We start from the raw sequence: 21,609 nt of genomic DNA, 5'->3' as shown, positions 1-21,609 counted from the left end.
AAATCAGCATCTCGTACAGTAAACTCTCCAGGCTTTGTCAGCCACTACATTTGGGGAATAAAATCTAATAAAAAAATCCAAACATGGAGCAGTTAGAGCTTATCTCCATGAAAAACTTACAGTTCTTTGTGTTTAGGAACCAAATATCTGGGTTTTTTGGGGTGCAGTTGTTGTAAAGCTTTGAGATGGGAAGTAAAATGTGCGAAACATCTGCTTTTTGCTGCAAATCTGGTATCTGCAATAAAATACATTGGCCATTTACACATTCCAACACACTGGCCATTTACACATTTACACATTGGAAGCACATTTACCCATGTGCTGAGAGAATCCTAGGCCAGGGTCACTGGTCCAAGACCTGATGCAGACAGGGCACCCTTGTGTCAGCCCATCTCACCTGAGCCTTCCCTGCACCTTGCACTGAGCAGTTCAGCTGGTGACAGTTCTGGGTTCCTCACTGTTCTCTGCTTCCATCCTGAGGGTCCCCTGATGGCCAGTCCTGGCCTCTTCTCACTTTGCCAGCTGCAATCTTTCCAAACCACAGACTCTTGGCTTTCCTGTCAGGTGCTCCTTACACTCTTCAGGCACAGATAAAATTACATTATTGTCACATTAAAGCTCCCTGGCTGTTTCCTTACACTTCTTGTAGTGCCTGTTCCTCCATTTGGTATAAACAATTTCTCGGTGCCAGAGTATTGTTTGTTTCCATCTTGCTTTCTGTGAACTTAAATGGGGTACAATGTGAGCATTAGGGATGGGAGATCATGAGGCCTGACCCCTCTCCAGACTGAAAAAAATACCAACCTGAAAAATCCCTCAGTATTCAAGAAGCTCAAACATGTGCTGTGTGAACTTGTTAAACACATTTATTGAGTTCTTGACAGTAACCAAACACAGTGAATGACCATTAGAAATAGGAAAAAAGGCATTTGCTTTTACTAGGCCAGCTCCTGCTTTATCTGTAAAGAAAAAATATCCCTTTCACCACAAATTTACAGGATTGAATGTTTGTCTCAATAATGGCTTCAGCAAGGAAAATGACAATTTTAAACTGAGATATGTTTCATCTGCTTTCTGCTTCTGAGCCCAGTTCCTGTTAATGATGGACCACAGGTGGAGTTAAAGTTATATCACCTTTAAGTGTATTCCCAATTGTCCTTTACTCATTGAATGGGCTGCAAACAAATAAATTAAGTAAAAAAAAGAACAATAAAAAGGAGAAAAAAAAAAAAAAAGAAAACCACAAATAATGCATCCACAAGTAGTAGAGGCTTGTTATTTCAGAAAGGAAAAAAAGAAATCAAAGCAACTTAACTAAATTAATTTGTTAAACACATTTATTGAGTTGTTAATAGTAACCAACACAACGTATGATCTGTTGTAAAGCAAGAAACAGAAAATGGATATATTCTGATTTTGCCAAATCCTACTACAGATATGTGACAGAGGGAAATATTTCAATTTCCTTTATATTCTGCAGTGATATATTTACAATACTTATCTATCGAAGTCTGTTCTCTTTTAAATTAAATTAACAGAAAGATCATACCTAGAAATGTTTCCTTTACAGGAGTCTTGTTCTGTCTTGTCAGTATCCATTAATGATAGTGAAATAATGAGAGCTTTCCAAGATTACTTGGCACACAGAACACAACTCCACTTTGATGCTGTACTGAGCCACCTTTTTTATTTTTTTTTTTTTTTCTGTAATTGAGGGAGAGAGGGGGAGAAGAGAAAGAATTTCATATGTACAAAGTCTGAAAAGTCTTTCTTTGTAACTCCAAATTAGTTGAGGAAAATTGTAATTACATTAACTGTAATACTTTTGTCTTGTTTTGCTTTGTTTTGTTTTTTAAATGGCCACCAATCACATGAATAAATTTTGAGGAGTTTTCCAGCATGGCAGCTCTTTTCCCACAGCACATGGTGCATGTGAGCCTAGAGTGGGAGGTTGGGTGCATTGTACATGGTGTCAGTTCCCAGAAGGAGCATTCCACTGAGGATTTGGGTTCTGCCTGCTCTGTCTCACTTGAGGAGCCATTCATTTACTGGAAGAGAAACAAACAAAAACAATTATGCTTCAATAAACTCCAAATATGAAACTGGCTTAACACTGTGAATCAAATTTAACTGGTTTAACACTGCATTAGGCACTTAGACAAAATGTCTTTAAACTCCAGGAGGTTCAGTTTCCTTCTTTTTCTGGAAAAGAATTAAGTCTGAATGACTGTTCCTTTGAAGTATTGCAACACAGTCATCTGCCTTGCTGCTGAAAATGTCCTTATTTTCCTTTAGTGCTACTCCTTCATAATGATGATATTACTGCTGTGAGGGCACTTTAACACCATTAGTTCAGGCAACACAGTTGTATGCCTGGGCTCAGATGCATGAGACACATTAAAGCTCAGTTGTGAGCCACAGCTGTGGCAGTGTAGGACTGTGGCTGCAGGTGACTGAGCTGCTTCATTGTTTATATCCCCAGCTTTATATCCACTTTGCAATTTAGGTGCTTGTAATGGTGGTGCACCTTGAAAGTGAAATTAAGCCTTATCAATTACTAATTTTGTTTGAGATCAGTTGTCATCAAGACCAGCTCATCCCCCATTTTGGGTGAGTAAAGCAGAGCAAAATGCACTTTGTAAGGGTAGAAGACTTTAAAATGAGGCTGGAAAACCAAGGGCCTGTCCTATTTACCTCTAAAAAACATATTTGATGTCCCCAGCTGTTTGTGTTGTCATGCTTTTCCTGCACATTTACTCATCTATTTCAAATGTGTGGCATTTGACTGCCACAGTTATTCCCCCAGATCTGGAGTTTTATGTTTTCATTTCTGTGCCTTGTTATGCCCTTGGATTTCTCAAAGAAAGGAGCTCAGTGGAAGCATAGAAAGGGTTATTCTGGAGGTGGAACTTACCTCTATACTGTAGTTTCTGTGCTCTATTGTTTGGACAATCTTTTCCCTGTAAACTAAAGTTGATATTGGTTCGGATACATCGATTGTTGAGAGGCTGGACTGGTCTGAAATTGTCGCTCATGCTCAGAAATATCTGTGATGGCTGATTCTGGCTTAGGAGTCTCAAAGAATGCATCTATAAAGACAAAACAAGGGGGGTTTGTACTGGTCTTTGCTGTAAGTAAACAACATATTTCCACTTATTAACTAATCTATTTAACAGTGTTGTAAAACTGAATTTCAGTAAAACAGAATTTCAGTAAAACAGAATTTAAATTAACTGCCAGTTTGTAGTCAGAGTTAACTTAAAACCATTCCTTGTGTGTTCCTCTGTTTCTGAGCCCCATTTTAAATGAGAGTGACCAGTTTTGTGGGGAGTGAATGAAAATAGTATTGAGGTGTCCTTGGGTGAGCCAGAGAGTAATGGAATCCACAGTGCTGGATGGCAGCAGCTGGTACAGAGCAAATGAACTTGATAAATGACAACAGCTAATTTCCTGAACAATGTAGCTTTCAGTTGAGAAGCCACAGTTTTGGTTGGTGTTATTCAAGAAGCAGGTAGGGGCAGGCTGGATGGGAAGGAAAACTGACAGTGAGTCAGTGAGACTGCTGAAGTCGTGAAATTAATGATGTTAAAAAGTGAGAGCCTCTTTTTGCTGACAGGTCTGTCACGATACTGTCTGTGCTGTGACTGTGAGTGTTCCTACAGCAGACTCCAGCCTTCTTCTGAGCTGGTTTCACAGCACAGAGGGAAATACTGAATCATCCTGTGCATCCAGTGCTGCTTGGCAGAAATGGCTGTCATGGTGACTATGCAACTCTTAATTCAAGTTAAACAAAATCAGAGAAGGAAAAAAAAAGTTTCAAGTTACAAACCAGAAATCCTCAATATTTTGGTTTAAAGATATAAAACCAAGATATCTTCACGTCAGTGTACAATTTAAGAGGTTTGTCTATGGCATTTAATGGGGCAATCCAGTAGCTGGGGTTTATGTATTGGGAGTCTTTAACAGCTTTTAGGGAAAACTTGAGCTGGGCATTGCTTTTTCAGTATGAGTACACAACATAATTAGTAAGTATTCCACAAAATCAATTTTCAGCATTAGTAATGAAGGATATAACTTAAGTATTATTGGAGGATGTGATTAACCATTAAAGCATGACAAGAAACAAGTATCATGAGGTTAATAACCCATAGGTAGCAGCACAGACTAGAAATATTCGAATCCTTATTTTGCACATTTAATGTTGGACCTAAAAATGTTGCTTGTAAGAAAATATTCAGGGCCTGTGTTTGAAAAGTTCACAATAGTAAGCATTTTTGCCTCTGCTCAGCTGTGTCATTCTCCCAAATCACCTATTTAGAAAGGAAACAAAGTGCTTTCACTACCTCCAGACTAAATTAGACAGAAGGAATATCACAAAAATAAAACATCTCAGGCTTTTAAATTAATCTTATTTACAATGTTAATATAATATTAAATCCCAGAGTGATATTTAGGGTTGTTTTCTTTTATTTCTCAGGCCATATTTCTTCTGCTGCCTGCTTGGGGCAAGCAGATGGTGGTTCAAGTATTCCTTGGTGTTCCAGTATACAAGAGAGGAGGTTTTAATTCAGCTCACAGCTCTGTAGGCAACTCACTGATGGAAACTCTGGAGAAGGGGCCAATTGGTGGTAAATTTGCTGTTTTCTGATGCCAGGCTTTGGATTGTAAGAAAGTTGTACAGAAATTTAGTTTTTCAGATTTTTCCACTGATGTGTTTCCTCAATAGCTTCCTTTTGGATGTGAAGTTGTGTTTTCTCTTGCATAATTACTTGCTTCTCTCTAATAGGGGCTTCAATATATCAATCTAATTTTTGCAAAGGTATTTGTGGTGTGTATCCTGTAATTTTATTCTATACCAGAAAACATTGGCTGATTTTATTTCCAGAAGGCTCCAGATAGTGTATCTCGGTGACATTATTTATTCTCTGTCACGTGTTTATTCAGACCTAGGAATGACCTCTGTTATCCTTAATAACCTCAGTTATGTTTGTACAACACTGATGTTTAAGAGTCCCCAAGTAACTGTTCAAAGCATCATAGAATGATGCAGCTGTGGAGAGACTGCTGAAAACCATTTGGTTCAAACCCTCACTGAAAACAGAGTCCCCCTTAAAGTTTGTGTGTGTAGATACTGATGGATTTCTTAACAGTTAGTATTTTTATTTTGACAAAAAACCTCTTCAATGCTTTTGCAAACTGTATAAATAGCATGCAGAGATCCCTACAGCACAAGAGTTGAATCTAATGTAAAGCTATAAATATTATGTTTAAAATAATACTTTGTACCTATCCTAGACTGAGTAATTTGTAAATTGCTTTACCTGCATCCTTGTTATGTAGACAGGTTTGTTCATTATTATCCAGCTTGCTGTTTCATAGCAGGGTGGAATTGTCATTGACCCATCATATGTTATGAAACTGGATGTCTCTGGATAAAGTTCCTCAATATTAAGCCCCTGTAGTAAGTATGCATCATCTGGAGAACAAAAGAGGAAAACAACTCAGGTAAAACAGCAGCATCACAAAACAACAAAACAACCCCAAACAAAACAAAACCCAAAACCAACCAAACAAACAACATCCACCTTTTCATATCTCCTAATTCCAGAACATGATGACATGATGTTCAGTTCTACCAAGGAATGAAGTTTAACAGATGCACATTTCTAGATGCTCCAGCAATTTAGACAAGAACAAGTAACACAAGTAATATCCCTCACCCTGTTGGGTGGATCTGCACTGAGATTCCCATTCACACACACTGGGAACTGAGCACAGGCACTCACAAGGCAACTCTAAATTACTTTTAGGGACTGGAGTCAATAGCTTCTTGAAGTTGCAGTTATTGATTGAGATGCAGAAGACTTTGGAGAATGCTGACTTTCCATCTTTTGGGGTCACTAACAATTTTTGCTCGACAAAGCCTCAGGAAGGCCAAGAGAGTTAAAACTTAATTGCCCTTCTGGCATGAGAGGGAGTTGCAGTTAATACATGATAATAAAGCTGCTCCATGAAGCCTCACAGCCTTTCCTGTGCACAGTGGTGTGGGTGCAGTGCCAGCTCCCTCAGAAAGCTAAACTCTAGGTGGAAGGCTTGCTGGGAAGCAGTACCAGGATTCCTGCCTTTATTGTAAGGCTCCCTGGGAATTAATGAAGTATATTCCTCTGCAACAGAATTTATTATGTAGATATGTACCTAGATATAATGAGATATATCTTTCAAAATTCATCAGAGCTCCTCAGTGTTTTCTGTACTATCTGCACAATTTGTCTTGGGTAGTGCTGGCCCTACAGTACTTTTGGCAGTGCTGTCAAAGCTAAAACTCAGATTTCACTGCCAAATCTTAGGCTGTAGGAGTTCATCCACTCAGGAATAAACATATTTTATTACTGCTGCTTGTGTGTATCTCAGAGAAAGCTGGGGTGGTTATGATTTACAACATTGTGAGATCTCTGTTAACCCTTTCACCTGTGTGTGGTGTCTTCAATTTGGTTCATTTGCAGAAGAAACATTAAAATGCAGACAAGGAAAAGTGCACACTGAGTTGTGTTCCCTTTTTCAATGCTCAACATAAGCTGACCTTGATTTGTAGAGAAATCCAAATGATCAAGGAAGTGTATAGGAGTTAAAAAAGAAAGGTGCAATTTAACTTGAATTTGACATATTGTAGCTGAAGGACATAACTTAGATGAGCAAAAGACTTGTCTTGTACAACCTAATGGAAAAATAAGAAGGGCTGCAGACTATTGTCTTGGGCAACAGAAAAACAAAGAACACAGACAGAGAAAATTTGACCTTTTTTTTTTATTTTAACACAGAGTCAACATGGTACAGGGTTTTGGGGCAGCAACATTGGCAGCTACAGCAACAGTTAAAGTGCCAAGGTGAGAGTGTAACGTTTCTGCCTCATTCGCCAGGGCCTTACTGTTATTTAATATTTTAAACATGTTTGTTGTTTTACAAAACAAAATCTTGGCAGGTTCTTTCATGTTTGTTAGAAAAAGAGCCCTCTGCCCTGCCCTTGCAGCTTGAGCTGGATGGCTGCAGTGCTGGGTGGCTGGCTGGATCCTCAAGCACAAGGGGAAGTGCCATCAGTGTCTGGGAGGTGGCTGCCTGTCCCCTGTTTTAATACTCCCAGGCTTCACTGGCCCATGGCCCCTGACAGCTCCTTTCTAAACCCAAATCTTCCAGACAGAAGCATGCAAACACAGTCAAAATGCAGTTATATTTGAACAAGTACAGATGACTGGTCATTAAAAACCTTATTTGCAATGCACTGGTAATTTTGCTAGAGTTGCATCAGAAGAGAACTGATGGACTCTTTTCATGCCAATGCCTGTTTTCAATGAGTCATCACACACTTTTCCCTTTCCCATATGAACATCCTGTTCATTATTTATTAGCCATGGAAAGTGGTGTGTTTTAACACCAAGTGGCACAGAGTCAGGCAGAAGAGATCCCTAAAGACCAAATCTGCTTTCTCACAGCCATATTGGCTTCAGCTGGGCTAAAATTATTTCAACCAGGTAGAATTTTCCCTGAAGTGTTTACTAGGAGATGGAAAACTAACTGAAGATTAATACAGATGAGAAATATTGATGTGAGAAACTGGAGGAAAATATCACTTCAGGAAAAGTCAAAGATAGGGGTGAATGAAATAAGGGTTTGTCCAAGAAAACACAGTACTTATTAATGCCTGTATATGAGTTATATTCCCATGGAAAGTCAGATGATTCCACAAGAGAAGACTACACAATAAGAATTTGGTTACCAACATTTTACCCATGAACAGGTCTGTCCCCACATCTTGGTAAGGGTTTCTTGTTCTGGAGTTGAAGCAGACCTGCTGGGTTGGTATTAATACCAGACTGCAGCCTTTCAAAGTCTTGCTTGTATTTACTGCAAATACATTCAAAATGCTCAAAATCACCCAGTATGATCTCTTGCCAGTGAAAGCTTCCTTTCATAAATCCATCCAGCCTTTCCTGGATCCTCTGCATCATTCCTATCTGCAGCCCACAATGTGTTACTCTTGATCTGCTGCTGCCTTATGGTGATTCCCAAACCCAGGAATTTTTCTCTCTACAAATTAGATTTCATTAGATTTCACATTCATTTACATAAAGGCCTCAACTCTGACAATTTACCTAGGAAATTATGTAAATCCTTTTATCCCTAGGCTTGTAATAGATGTGTGGGATTGGCTTTCACAGCAAAATCTGTGTGTATTCTCTTTATAATAATGCTTTTTATAGGGAATATCATGTATACTGAGTGGAGGAAGGTACATTTGATTTTAAAGTTCATGTCATGATAATCCAGAAGAGGATCTAGGTTAGATTTACAGGGTAAGTAATGTAGATATCCTCAGTTTCTCTGCTTACCAGACAATGACAAGACCAAATTTTATGTGGAATGTTGGGAATCTAAAAAAGTTAATTTTTTCCCTGATGTTAAGCTGGAAAATACTGGATGAGAGCTTATGTAGCATAACTGTTTTGAAAGAAAACTAACTTATCTCCTCAAATGGCACACTTAATGAGGAATAATAAAGCAGTTTTCTTTTGAGATATCCACAGCTTCTGACTAAAGCCTGCTTGAAAAAAACCCTTGTTTCAGCTTGGTCACAGTAGATTCTTTGGGCTGCAATAACAGAACAAAATAAACATTTAAAATCTCCTTAAAAGTTCCTTGGGGTCCACTTTACTTCACTGTAGTAATTCATATCTAAGAGTAGAAATTCCCTTTTAATGCTCTTGGCATGTGGAAATTTCATGCAGCAGGAGAGATAGCGCTTAATTTTGTTGCTTTTCTTTATTAAAAAAAAAATCAAAATCTTTTATTTAATCAGAGTCCTGACTCTGAACCAGCATTCCTTTGATCATTCCCTCAATGCTCCTCTTGAGCACTGGGGCCTGGGCATTTTGTCAGCACCATGCTGGGTATTGACTTCAGGAGTGGAGCCCTAAAGCAGGAGCTGCAAAACTCCAGCTACTAAAGGCACACTAGAAATCCTTACAGTGTAAGAGGTAAAATTAGTTTTCAGCAATGATGCTATAATCCATTATGCAAGACAACTGCAAAATTGCTTTCAATAACACTTTCATGTTCCCAGTTTACACTGAAAATTCACAGTCAATACTTGTTACAACAGTAAGTAACCCAATGCCCTGTGGAATATTATGTGCATTGTGTCTAGCAGTGGTTTAATTTTAATGGATAGACTTAGTGAAAACTGTGGTTAAAAATTAAAGTAATTCTGTTAATCACTGTTTTTTCAGCCTGTGTTTTATGTGTTCATCTTCAGGAGAAATTTCATTTCGTATACCCAAATTAGGTGCTATTGGAATCGTGTTTCCCTTGTAAGGAGGCAAAACAAGCAATGGGAGGTTGTGGGATGCTGACAGCTCCAGAGAGGAGGAGTTTCCACTGTAAATGCAGCATACAAATGAAATAGTTGGTATTGGGAGCATGGGCCCCGTGGGAGAACATCTGGCTGGTTCCCAGAAGCTGGGAATATGGAATCTGTGGGTGAAAGAACTGGAAAAAACACTCTCAGCATTAACAATAATTCCCTGTTTCCTGGATGCTGCAGCAGCCCTGGTAGGCAGGAAGCTCTTGCAGAACAGCCTTGCTGTGTTTTTGCAAGGAATCAGGACAAGCAGTTTAAAAATGGGACTGATCTGCTTCTTCCATGCAGAGAAGATGACATTTGATACTGATAGAACAATCTGGAAAAAACATTCAGAGGAGAACCCTCTGTTGCCTTCCTTTCCATAGGAACTGAAGAGAACTGAGTTTCATTATCATAGAAGCCTCTTATTTGGACTAAAGATGTAACAAGATTTTTTAACTCTCTGGTAAAAGCAGAGTAGCCTCAGTGGCATGAAAGGTGTGTATGTGCTGCAGGAGAGGACAAAGAATTATTTGTGTTATCTGTTTGCTGTGTACTTCCTGAAAGTTAAATTCTGCTCTTGTTGAACTTACAAACTTCATAGCAGCTTAGAATATTTGACAAAGGAAACAAGGTTTTCAGGAGAAGAGGTTTATTTGTTATATGTATTTTTCATTATTTTATGTATTTTTCATCATTTCTAAAATACCTTAATTAAGCTCCGGTTTTCCACTAAGTCAATATATGAACGTGGAATTACTGAGGATCACTTAAAAGCTTTGCAAATGTGAATACAACAAATATACAAGCTATGTTTGTAACCTCTTTCTATATCTGTTAAATGCAGCAGTAGTTGAATAGGAATGTTGTAACTTTTCTTTCAAAAAGAAAACACTGATGAATACTAAATCCAGTAATTTGTGCAGCATCTTGACATAACCAGATCCAATATCATGCAGGCTGCTGCACATGTCCCTTTTACTGCTAACAGTAGACAGGTTCTCCTGAGCATTCTGTGTGAATACAGTATATGTATGTGTCAAATTCATTAATTTTTTGTTGCATCTTCAGATGTAAAACAGACTTTGAAGTTCAAAATTCATTTGATAAAGTGATGACCTAAGGAGCTCTTTCACGTTCCTGAGTTTACCATGCAGAGTTCCTGGCAATGCAAATCTGGAATTTCTGCCCATAATGAGGTGCCTCTTGTTTCAGGATCACTAAATGTGTTATTTGATACTGAAAGAACACTGCTGTTACCAGAGGAAATGAAAAGAAACTTACTCTTATATGTTATTCTTGTTATGGTGTCTCTGTTAAGCATACGATTTAGAAATGGATTTGATGATTCAGATACCTACAGAAGAGAAAATGCACAATATCAAAATCTTTTCACAGACATTTCCTTGCCAGAACTACAGCTCTTCCATGTGTGCACACACTCTCTGATACTCCTCCAGTTGGGTTCTCCCTTTTTTCATTGTCATGGGAGAAGGAAATAATTACTTATTTGTTTTTCTAATGAAGCTTGATAGAAAGTTGGTAGAATAAATAAAACACAAGGAACAGGGCAAACAGAAATCAATGCCTGAATAAAAGCAGGATTTTCACTAGTATTCTATTATTTTATTTATTGATAAATATAATTTCCTTGCAGCAGGCTATTTTAATTGTAAATTAAAGCTCTCTTCCTCTGGCTTATGTCTGGGTATGAGGTAACACCTCATGTTCAGGTGGAAATTTCCATGTGTCAGATTCTGCCTCCCTGTTGCTCAGGAGCCCTGAGCAGAGTCTGGTCCATCCTCTGACACCTAAGGCAGGCACTTCTAAATATTGACATGATTCCCTCTGTCTTCTCTTTAATTTTCCTTTTTTCATGAATGCAGGTCAGATTGTTGGATCATAATACAATACTCTTTGGATTAAAAAAAAAATTTAAAAAGGTAGCATAAATATCTTTCTTAAATATTCGACCCGTGTGAAAATTGCCCTTTTATATCGAATTATTCAGTATACTCTGTGAAATGCATACTTTGTATGAGGTTAATGCTTTTTTAGGACCTTTATGAAATGGGATTAGAGTACTGAGGGGAACTAATAGGTATCCCATACCTAAGGTGTGATGAGGTGAACTTCAGTATTTCTCAGAATTTCACACTTTTTAGACTGATGAAACAATGACAGAATATAAACAATATTTGGTGGGGAGAAATAGTTTTTTTCTATAAAATGAGAGAAAAGGTTTCTCTGATGTAATTAAAGAGGTTTGGGAAAACCATGAAGTCTTGAGTTCAGTGTTGTGTCACTGTAAATTATACACTTAACTATGTACCTTGAATGCAACAGGATGGTGATGAAATATTCACATTTCTTTGTGGTTCTGTGAAATGCAAGATATCAGAAGTTCTACTTTTAATGTTCTTTCAGTTTTCATAGTTTTAAGATGTTTTAAATAACAGAGAAAAACTGACTTTGATGGCTTTGCCACATCAGCATGACATGCCCTCTTTCCCAGGGCCTCAACCTACAAGAAGTGATTTGAATGAATAACATTTCATGAAGAAACACTAAATCTGCAAAGCTAGTGACTTTTCTGCCATAGCCATTGAAGAGTTGTGAGTGATGTTTATGATGTAAGAGTTTTCTTCCCCCACCTCCCTTTTAATTTTACCCCTTTTAATTTTTTTCTATTGTAAAAGCTTTAGAGCAGAGATGGCGTGCTCAATTCAGGAAGAAGCTGTCTCTGGATTCCAGATCAGAGCCTCTGGGCAGTGCTGTAGTATAATTACAAGTCTAACACCTACTTTTACAGTTCATGGAAAAATTACTGTCTATATATTAGGAATCTGTAGTACAGAATACTTACTTTCATAAATATGGAAACTACCACCAACCCATTAGGACTCTTTGCAGCTTCTGTGACATTTGTGTACAGCTCGTGGTTATAGTGGATCAGCTGAACCTAAAAAAGGGTGAAGGGAAGGATTGCAATTAACCACTGGCAAATAATCCCATACAGTGTTTGCAAATACTACCCACACACTGCTTGGTTTGTATCAGGATCCCATCTCTGCTTTGGGTCCTTTGTAGCAGGGTAATTTTTCAGGCATTTGCAGCACATATCATTTTAACAATTTCAGTCACCATCTGGCTCCCACTGGTACAGCATCAGCATGTTTTCCTCTGAATTGCCAGCCACTGAGTTCACCCACACCCAGTTACATATTGCACTGCAGGGGCTCACATCACTTCTCTGTTCAGCAGCACTTGCCCTGGGCACCAAGTAATCTGTACTCTGCAGCCTGAAGCCAAGGACAGAGGAGTCAGGGGTTGAAATATTTGAGGAAACATATGGGATATCAGTTTGGAACTGTGAAAACCACCACTGGCAGAATTCAAAATACTGATATTCATTTAGCCCAGATTCTGCAAACTTGGTTACAGAGGCTCCTACAGTTAAGCACTTACTGTATTATTGTCAACCAGGTTCTTCTTAGCACCTGCAGCTTTCCTTCTGCTTTTTAGTTTTATGATTGGCTGGAACTTTTAAATTACAAAGGCACAGTTCCCTTCTCTCACTACCTTTATAAATGTCTTACCCAGAACCTTGATATTTGATTTATCTGGGATCACCAGACACTGTTACAATTTACATTGCAAACTTTGTTTTTTTAAAAAGAAGATGAACAAATTCAATGAACTCTGGTGGCAGTTAAGTACTTCTGAACAGATGAAAGCTAGTCAGCTTTAGCCTAAAGGTCTTTCTTAGTTTTCAGATGTCAATTTAAAAAGGAAGGTTCTTGTTCTGGCATTGTCAGAATTGCAGCAGCCTGATGTTCACATGTAAAAATCAGGTCTGTCTTTCATGTGCTGATACTTCTAAAGGCTGTTCAGATAAATTTCTGGACTTACATGCTGTGAACAAGATCGGTATTAACTTGGTTCATATTTGGTAATCTTTGCAACTATACAAATGGTCCAAGGCTAAGACTGCCAGTAAAGGAACTTCATTATAATGTGCTGTCCAGGTTTATCATGAGGGAAAAAAACCAACCTTTAAACATCACTGAAACAGGGTTTAATACCTGTATTGGTGAAATTGTCTTTTGGATCAATGTGAGGTCTGGTTATTCAGTACTGAAATGTAATTGTGAGGATTTTTCTGCAGGAATGGTGCTCCTACAGGATCTGCAGTGGACAATCAAGTTACAGAGACTAAATCTTACTTTGCCACCCAAAGGCATAAGTCTAGCAATCCATGTGCTGATCTGATTGTAGCAGTATCCCAAGTTATGGGTAACCTATACCATTATTATCTCAGTCCAAGATAGGGAAGAAATAAATTATGTGTTCAAACAGTTCTATTTCCTACATTCTTACCTGACTGCAAAATGTATTTTTCTTTTAAGTAAATCTTATCAGCTTTATATAAAAGACCCTCAAGCATTGTCCTCTCACCACCCCCCAAATCCCTTTGTGATGCTGTTTTAGTGCTTGGACAGAGATGTAAAAAGGGGCAGTGGAAACTCTGAAAGAGAAAATTTGCATTGGTAGGATCAGTGTGTAGCTTTACTATTTACAGCCAGCAGTTCAGAGACCAAAAAAATAAGATGAGGGTCAAAAGTACTGCTATGATGTGTTAATTTCAATCACTTTTGTCCTGCCTCAATTGGGAACTATCTAAAATATGTCAAAGGAGCCAATGGAGTCCTTTACCAAATTCTGACACCAGAAAGCAGGCCCAGTGAAGGTCTCATCCAGCACACAGAGGTTATAATGCTCATTCATCATTACTTTGTGGTACTACTGAACTTTGAAAACATCCCTGTTCTGGGGACTGTGCACTCACTGAAATTTTTAGGCTTAGTCACATATTTGTCTTTTTATGTACAACTCTTTATCCTGGCAGCCAAGCTATCTTGTGAATCATCAAGGAAATAAGTGATGAAATCTGCTTTAGACTAGACCTCCTTCTGTAAAAAGTCCCAGAATAACAATGAACTAGATAAACTCAATTTAAATAACACACCAAAATGCTAGGTGCAGGAATGGCTAAAAGCAGGGGACAAATTCTCCTTCCACCTATGGGAACCCTGAGTCAACATCAAACTCTTGTTTCAACTGATGGCACTTACAGAAATAAAACCCCTCGAGTATATACAACGACATACAGAATATTTGTCCCAAACAAAGGTCTCAGTGCCTAATGAAGAGACATTCTTTTTTTTTTCTTCTCAAACCTGTCACTTTCTCTGTGCTTGGGTTGTATCCTGTTGTATCCTCCCTCCCTGCATCCAAATTAATTTTAAAGCTGTTTCCATGGTACCATGGTTAAATTCATTAGGTTTATCTTTTTTAGAAAAAGCTTGACCATCTAAGGAGGTATAATTTTCAAAGTTTCTCACATGGAACAGGCTAATTTAGAAAGATTCAAATGAACGAGAGTCTTAAACACAGAATACAACAGGATCGAAAACCATAATTCCTTATTAAATTTCCTCTGAGAATAATTTTTTTAAGTTGCCTGAAATATCTGTAAGTATTTGGTCTGTAATATAAATAAAATATTACTGGAGTCTTCCATGAAGGTAAAACTAAAATTGCTCATATATGAAAATATCACTTTTCAAATGATGACACTGTATTAAAAGCACGTCACAAATAAGAGCAGACTTAAAATGCTGAAAGCACCCTTTGAGTTTAGTTTGGGTTTCAGGGCTCAAAGGAAATACTGAATCTTGTTTTAACCCATTGATTTTCTTAGGAAGATTCCCTCTTTAAGATTAATTTGCCACAGAACAAGTGATACCTCTTTGTTTTCCTCCAGCTACAGAAGATCTGTTTTGCAGGAAAAAGATTAATTACTCTCTGTTGAAAAACCAGAACGTGGCCTTGTTCCATCACCCAAAAATGTGACTGAAAAAGACCAGAATCAGAAACAGAGCTTTTTAGCCTCTCAAGACTGTCCATGTTCTGCTGCAGCCAAAAATGGAGCAATAGGACAGTGAGGGAATTTAGAATATTGCAGTAGCTCACACACATTTTTCCACAGTCCTCTTGGGAACAACAGAATACCCTTTATTCTCACTTGAAGAATTATAAACATTTTTGATTTATAAATGAAGAGAGAAGTAAAGCATGAAGTAAATGGCAGCAGGAAACAGCTCATCTGTAACCATAGTATTTATATTATGCTGTAGTACCTGAGAAACTGTTGGGGTACCTCATTGAAAGCAAGCAGAAAGTGTGTTTCCAGCACAGCAGGGAACAAAAGCAAATGAAATTGTTCAAGAAAACTGGTTAAATGTTTGTTTTGGTTCAGAGTTCCTGTAAGAAGTGTCTAAGATATCTTTAAGGAAAATAATTATGCATTTTTTTTAATCCAAAGTTTAATAACAAACAGCAAAAGAAATGTAGTTTCTGCATGGTGGGTGCCCAGAGAGGAAAATAGATTTATTGAGTTAAATGCTATTAGGAACAACAGTTTTTCCACTGTTAAAATATAATTGCTCTTACAGGTCTTGTAAAACCCTTTCAAAAGAGTAGCAATGTTGCATCACCCAAGAGTTACATATGGCACTAATTTTGTGGATATGAACAGGTATGAGATCAGTGCAATTTGTGTGATTGACAAAACTACTTTTAAAGTTGTCCTAAATTAAAGTAATTGTACCTCCTGCTTTGTGGAAAGGCATAGCACCAGCTGGGAGAACATGGACCAGCTCTGTGGTCCTGATTTGTCTTGTTTTCCTGGACCAATCCCTGGCAGTGGTGCAGGGGAATTTTTTTATCTTTGAAGAATAAAGCCATCTTTTCATGCCCAGGTTACTCAACCATGAAATCTTAGTGTCTGACAAGGTGGTTTTACCCATACCCTGGGTAATTAATACACAGATGTACCTTTTATTCTTTATGTATAGTCCCACAGCAATTCAGTGCTCTTGCTTTGTTAATAAATTGCTAACATGAATTGTAGATGATCACCTGTACTGCAGTGGACTTTGCATTTTAGAAAACTACTGCAGTTTTAAGATTAAAATCTGTTAAAAAAAATAACTTTCCAACATTAGGCTAAGGAGAAATGCAAAAAAACCACTTGCTTGAAATAATTTTTTATCTCTAACTGTATTTGATGTTCTCTTTATTAAAATGGAGGTTATTTGCTGACACATGTGGTTTGTGCTTGGTTTTATACGTTTTACTGATTTTGACAGTTATTTTTTTATTTAAAAGAAATGTATCTAAATAACTGGTTTAATAGATAGGCTTGTCATTCACATTTATAGCTGTATGCCGACTGTTTTATCCTAGGTAAATAAACATTATTAGAATTAATTTTTATTTTAAAGAATAAGACTAAGAATGCATGGAAGGAACACATTTTTCTTCTGCTTCTGAGCAGACAGCTGTGTAGAGAAATGAAATAATTGTGCAGTAAAGCAGAAGTGCAGTTGGGTTAATTACTCTTGGCTGCAAAATCTACTTTATTAGAAATAAAGGCATGCTTGGAATTAGCACTGAAGCTACAAATGGTGTCTAACCATTTTGTTAGAGCAGTTGGTAACAGCTAACTTGCAATAAAGAGTGTTCAACAGTGAGCCTCAGCCAGTGTTCCTTGGTAACATGGGGTGTTCCATGTTAAAATGGAGTGTTATTTTCAGCTCCTAAAAATGAATATATAATGAATATATAAAAGGCTCTGCCATAACTTGCTTTAGGGTTGAAGTAGTTTTCTCCAGTTATTTCTAGATGCCATTTTGGCTGCTGACCTGTTATCCTAGAGCCTGATAAGGCTCAAACAGAGCCTTATTTCTTGTTTATATGACACGACTGCAGCTAGAAAATATTTTTTAAAAAATTATCTAAATGAAATGTAGACGATTAAGTCTTTCTCTTAATATTTATATATACTCTGAATACTTTCCTAAGTATTACTTTAATTTATTTGCAAGTAGGAAACAAGACTAGTTTAAGTAATATTTAAAACTTGACATTTTTCTTAAGCATCACCAGGACTACAGTAAAAAGTACAAATTACTGTCTGAAGAGACCAGATTGGCCGTGCATATCTCAGAATTTGCTTTCAGTACTTTCACCTTTGTGCCAACAACAAAAAAATTTAGTAAATAGGCTGAAAAAATAAAAGTGAGTGGTGATGGATTCCTGATATCCAAATGCTGCTGGAACTGTTGCAAATGTTACAACTATTTATACTCTCTTCCACACAGCAGAAAATTCAAGGAAAGAAAAATCCAAATTGACCCCTAGAGGTACAGAGGAATTCCTTGGCTGCTGGTTGCTGAGTGACTCAGGGAGGGTTTTTGACAGGGGAGTCATTGCTGAGCCAATTGCTCCAAACATGGGTATTTTTGGCTGACCTGCCACTCAACCACTCTTGTCACTCATCGTTAGCAGATAAGCAAGAGCTGGATAAACATAAATAAATGACACTTCTCTGCAATTTGCTTTGTGTGAGGATCAAATTGAAGTTAGATGCTCAAATGCTTAATTATGTCAATAATGTTGATTATGTCTTGGCTGATGCAGAATTTCACCGCAAGCTGTAATTTGGCACTGACCCAATCCATCATCTGCAGAAGTTGTATCTTAAGAGAGCATAAGGGTAATGTAGGGAAAAAAACCCACTATTAGATGAGTCTATCATCATTTCTGGATTCGTGCAGGATTTTCTGACTAAACACTGCATTTAAATTGTTTTCTCATCTTAAATACAGCAGATGCTCAGACACCATGATGATGAACTAGGTATAAATGCTCCATTTGGTAGATTCAGTTACATAATGGTGCTCTGTATTTCTGCTAGAATTCTGTTTCTTTAGCAATGAGCCCAGAAAGCAGCAGAAAATGGTTCCTGCATGTCAAGAATGTGGGGAAGTGGTGATTGATGCTATTTCTGTTGTTCACTACATTGCCCTGAGACATTGAATACAAAGGATGCAAGAAGAGGTCATTGACAGAGGGATTAGCAGTTCAAGCCTTCTCCAAAATCCACCAGACCTCTCAGTCCACCTTGCTAAAGAACCACCTGTAGTTCCATTTCTGTTCAGGGGCTGGGCATGATGGGCAAGGCAGAGACACATCACAGACTGATGAATAAAAGGATGAGTAAAAAAAAGTTAAGAGAATTTGGTCTAGTGAAAATCTAGATCTTGCTACTTTTGTCCTCATTTCATCATCTAGTAAGTAAAAACTAACTTTAATGTTAATTAACAAGTAAAGGTTAGTGTTGAGTGGATGACACTACTGCTGTCCCTAGTTTGGGTGCTCCCAGTGTGACTGGAATGCTGTGCTCTGGTAAATACTCTGGTTCCCTTTGAATTTATGCCAATCCCATAAAATCATGCCAATATTTGACTGTGCATGGTGATGGAAATGTGTTGTTCTTTTTCAGGTGTACAAGAATTGATGGCTTTATACAAGCAATGTCTCCTGTGGGTTTCTCTTAGTCAGTCCCCCATGCAATTACTATTCACCAGTTCTCCCAGATGTACTTTCTCCAGTTAGTCCTAGTGCTGTGCCTGACACCTCTGCCTTTATTTAATTTCTTTGTTATGTACCATATCCTCTGGTGTGCCTTTTGCACAGTGAATTAAAAAAAAAAAACAACCCTTTCTCTTAGTGCACAGATGAAATGGAGCTGAAAATTACTGGAGATAAAAATCCAGCTCTTTGAACAGTAAGGCTAAGAATTCTTCAACAAATTAGACACCTAATTGAAGATAATGTTGACTCTCTCGATAACTTTATTACTTTGTCAATCTTCCATCATTAAGCATGTATTTAATTTCATTACCCTGCAGTAAACAGTTTGTTGTCAAGGTGAGTTAGGCTGGTTTGTGGTGTCTGTAGGCAAAGCTGTGTTTTACTTTAAATGTAGGTAGTGCTGTCTTTAGCTTTTGAGTTATGGAGAAACAATGTAATTATCCTATTACCTTGCTAAAACATCTGATTATTTGTCAATGATGTGAAAACATGAGAACTTAAATGTAAGAAATTCAAGTAGGAATGTAGCTGTTATTTTCTTTCTGTGACACTTTAACAATATCAATTTGCCAGGCTGTTGGGAGGAAAGGATTCCATATGAAATTGTCAGTGGGGGACTGTGTACCACTAAAAGGATTAATAATAAAAGATTTATTTTTGATTTTAGTAAGCTTAATACATATGCAAAGTAAGTGTTTAGCTTTATAAATAATTTAAATACATATATGATTTAATTTTACTGCATAGGAAATTACATGCCCCTTTTCTCTAGCCTTTGCAAAGCCCATTATCTCAAGTTTGAAGGGAGACACATAGAATGAAGCAAAGGAAAAAAATCTAGTTCTTCCTACTTAAAAAAATGTTGTAGAAGTGTGAGCCCAGTAAAAATTCAGAATTCTGTCTTCAGAGTTCCCTGATCTCCTCAAGAAGTCCCTGAATCCTATTAAAAATTGCTGGTTTCTCAGCAAACAGCATGAAGAATTTTTCCTGGGAGAAAGGTTTTAATAATTAAAATTAGTCAATACTGAAGTGCAGAAGATTATTTGATCTTGCTCAGAAACTGACACTTTCCAGAAGTGGAAAAAAAATGCAATCTGTCTAGTAAATCACTTTGTGCAGAACTGGGAGTCAAGTAGAAGAAATTTGCTGCAGAAGAAAAGAGGGCAATTCACCAGGGAAATAGGTTTGCTGAAAACAATTCTGAGTTTGAACATCAAGGTTGAGATTTTTAGGACATTTCCTGAAAAAAATCTCTAAGACTATCAAGATGAGATGCAAAAATGCATTTGTTAGTACTTCAGGGCATTGCATCTCTCAACGACATTATATAAAGTTGCTGTTGGCTCTGGTGCTCCAGTCCAAATTTCAGTTTGTCTACTTTCCCCCTGTAATTCCAATTAAACCCAGCTGTTTTATCAAGTCAGTCTATATTTCTGAACAGAACTGAGGCTTCCCACCTTCATTTAATGGACTGAAATTTTGCTTCCATCACCCTTGTCAGCTCTGGACAGTGTCAGCAGATGACAAGATGAAATCAAAGCCGTGCCCATGGCTGTCTGTGCCCAGCAGAGCTGGATTCCCTTTGAGCCCTGCTCTTTTCAAGCCTTTCTTTTGATGCTGACTGTGCCATGCAAGCTGTGGCGTTTTCCTTGCTCATGTTCAAACCCAAATATTCCCATTTTTATAAATACCAAACCTCTCCTCTGACCTTTTCTGATCTTTTTCTGTCACTTAAAATCTGTCATTCTTCCAGCATTATCACTGCCATCCAGCTGTTCCACCCCTCACTGTGCATCTCCTAGGGAGGCAAAATGGTCCTTAAATACACCCTGGTTTCCTGTCTCAGTGGGTTCCAGGGGTTAGTGAATACAAATCTGAGACCAGGCCTCTGCTTTTCCACAGGGTTGTCAGAGTGGGAAAGGGCAGTGATGCTGCTCCACCACCTGCATCACTCCGGGGATGTCACAGGTGGCTATTGCAAGTGCTTCTGGAAGCACAGAAGAATCAATTCAAGTGCTCTGGCAGGTTGCAGTATCTCACCTTTTCTTGTATAGCTAAATTGTGTCTTTGCATTCTGAATTTTAGCTCTGTTGTAGCATAAACATTAGAATCAACTAATTTCAGAAACAAAAAATGTATACCAAAAGTTGCATTAACTGTGTTACCAAAATATTTTACTTTATTGTACAAGGAGGGTAGCATTAACGTACAACCTAAATGTACAGTGATGCTGCAATTCAGCAGAATTGATATGGTGGCTGAGAAAAGCCCCAACCTTCTGAATTACTTTAATTTGTTTGATTCACCTTGTTTGACCTCTCTCTGTGACAGATCAGGTAAGACAGCAAAGAGGGAGGCACAAAAAGACTGTCAGGGCAAGCAAACTAAGAGAGGCACAACCAGCTTTTCTGCTCTCACTTCCCAATTCTGGAGCATTAAACTTGTGCATTCTGTAATTTTTTAGCTAAGTTTATTCTGTGTTTTTGAAGCACCACAAAATACATGGATTGTTTTGGAAAAAAAATGAAATTTAAAAGACAACAGAAGAGCTGCCTTTAACTCAGAAGTTAGCTGGGAGAACAGGCACAAGCCTTATCTGCTCATGCTTGTAGCAGGGAGTAGAGCATACTATAGTTATATTCTTGATAAATGATTTGAAGTTCATATTATATTTTCTGGAACTTCTAATTTTTAAGTAAGAAACACTAGAA

At 37.7% G+C, this 21,609-nt stretch overlaps 1 protein-coding gene across 1 annotated transcript in view; it reads right to left on the bottom strand.

Annotated features, from left to right (window-relative positions):
• Positions 1–848: 848 nt before the first annotated feature.
• CA10 (carbonic anhydrase 10) overlaps positions 849–21,609 on the bottom strand; it is a 153,347-nt gene continuing 132,586 nt past the window's right edge. The window contains exons 7-11 of the mRNA XM_018918973.3: positions 12,261–12,356; positions 10,679–10,751; positions 5,322–5,476; positions 2,915–3,089; positions 849–2,048 (exon numbers count right to left, since the gene is read on the bottom strand). Coding sequence (XP_018774518.1) covers positions 2,026–2,048; positions 2,915–3,089; positions 5,322–5,476; positions 10,679–10,751; positions 12,261–12,356 — 522 coding nt within the window. The 3' untranslated portion in view covers positions 849–2,025. The remainder of the gene's footprint in view (positions 2,049–2,914; positions 3,090–5,321; positions 5,477–10,678; positions 10,752–12,260; positions 12,357–21,609) is intronic.

The sequence above is a fragment of the Serinus canaria genome, chromosome 18, assembly GCF_022539315.1.
Source record: "Serinus canaria isolate serCan28SL12 chromosome 18, serCan2020, whole genome shotgun sequence".
NCBI classification, from domain to species: domain Eukaryota; kingdom Metazoa; phylum Chordata; class Aves; order Passeriformes; family Fringillidae; genus Serinus; species Serinus canaria.
This window is presented reverse-complemented; position numbering and strand designations above follow the sequence as displayed.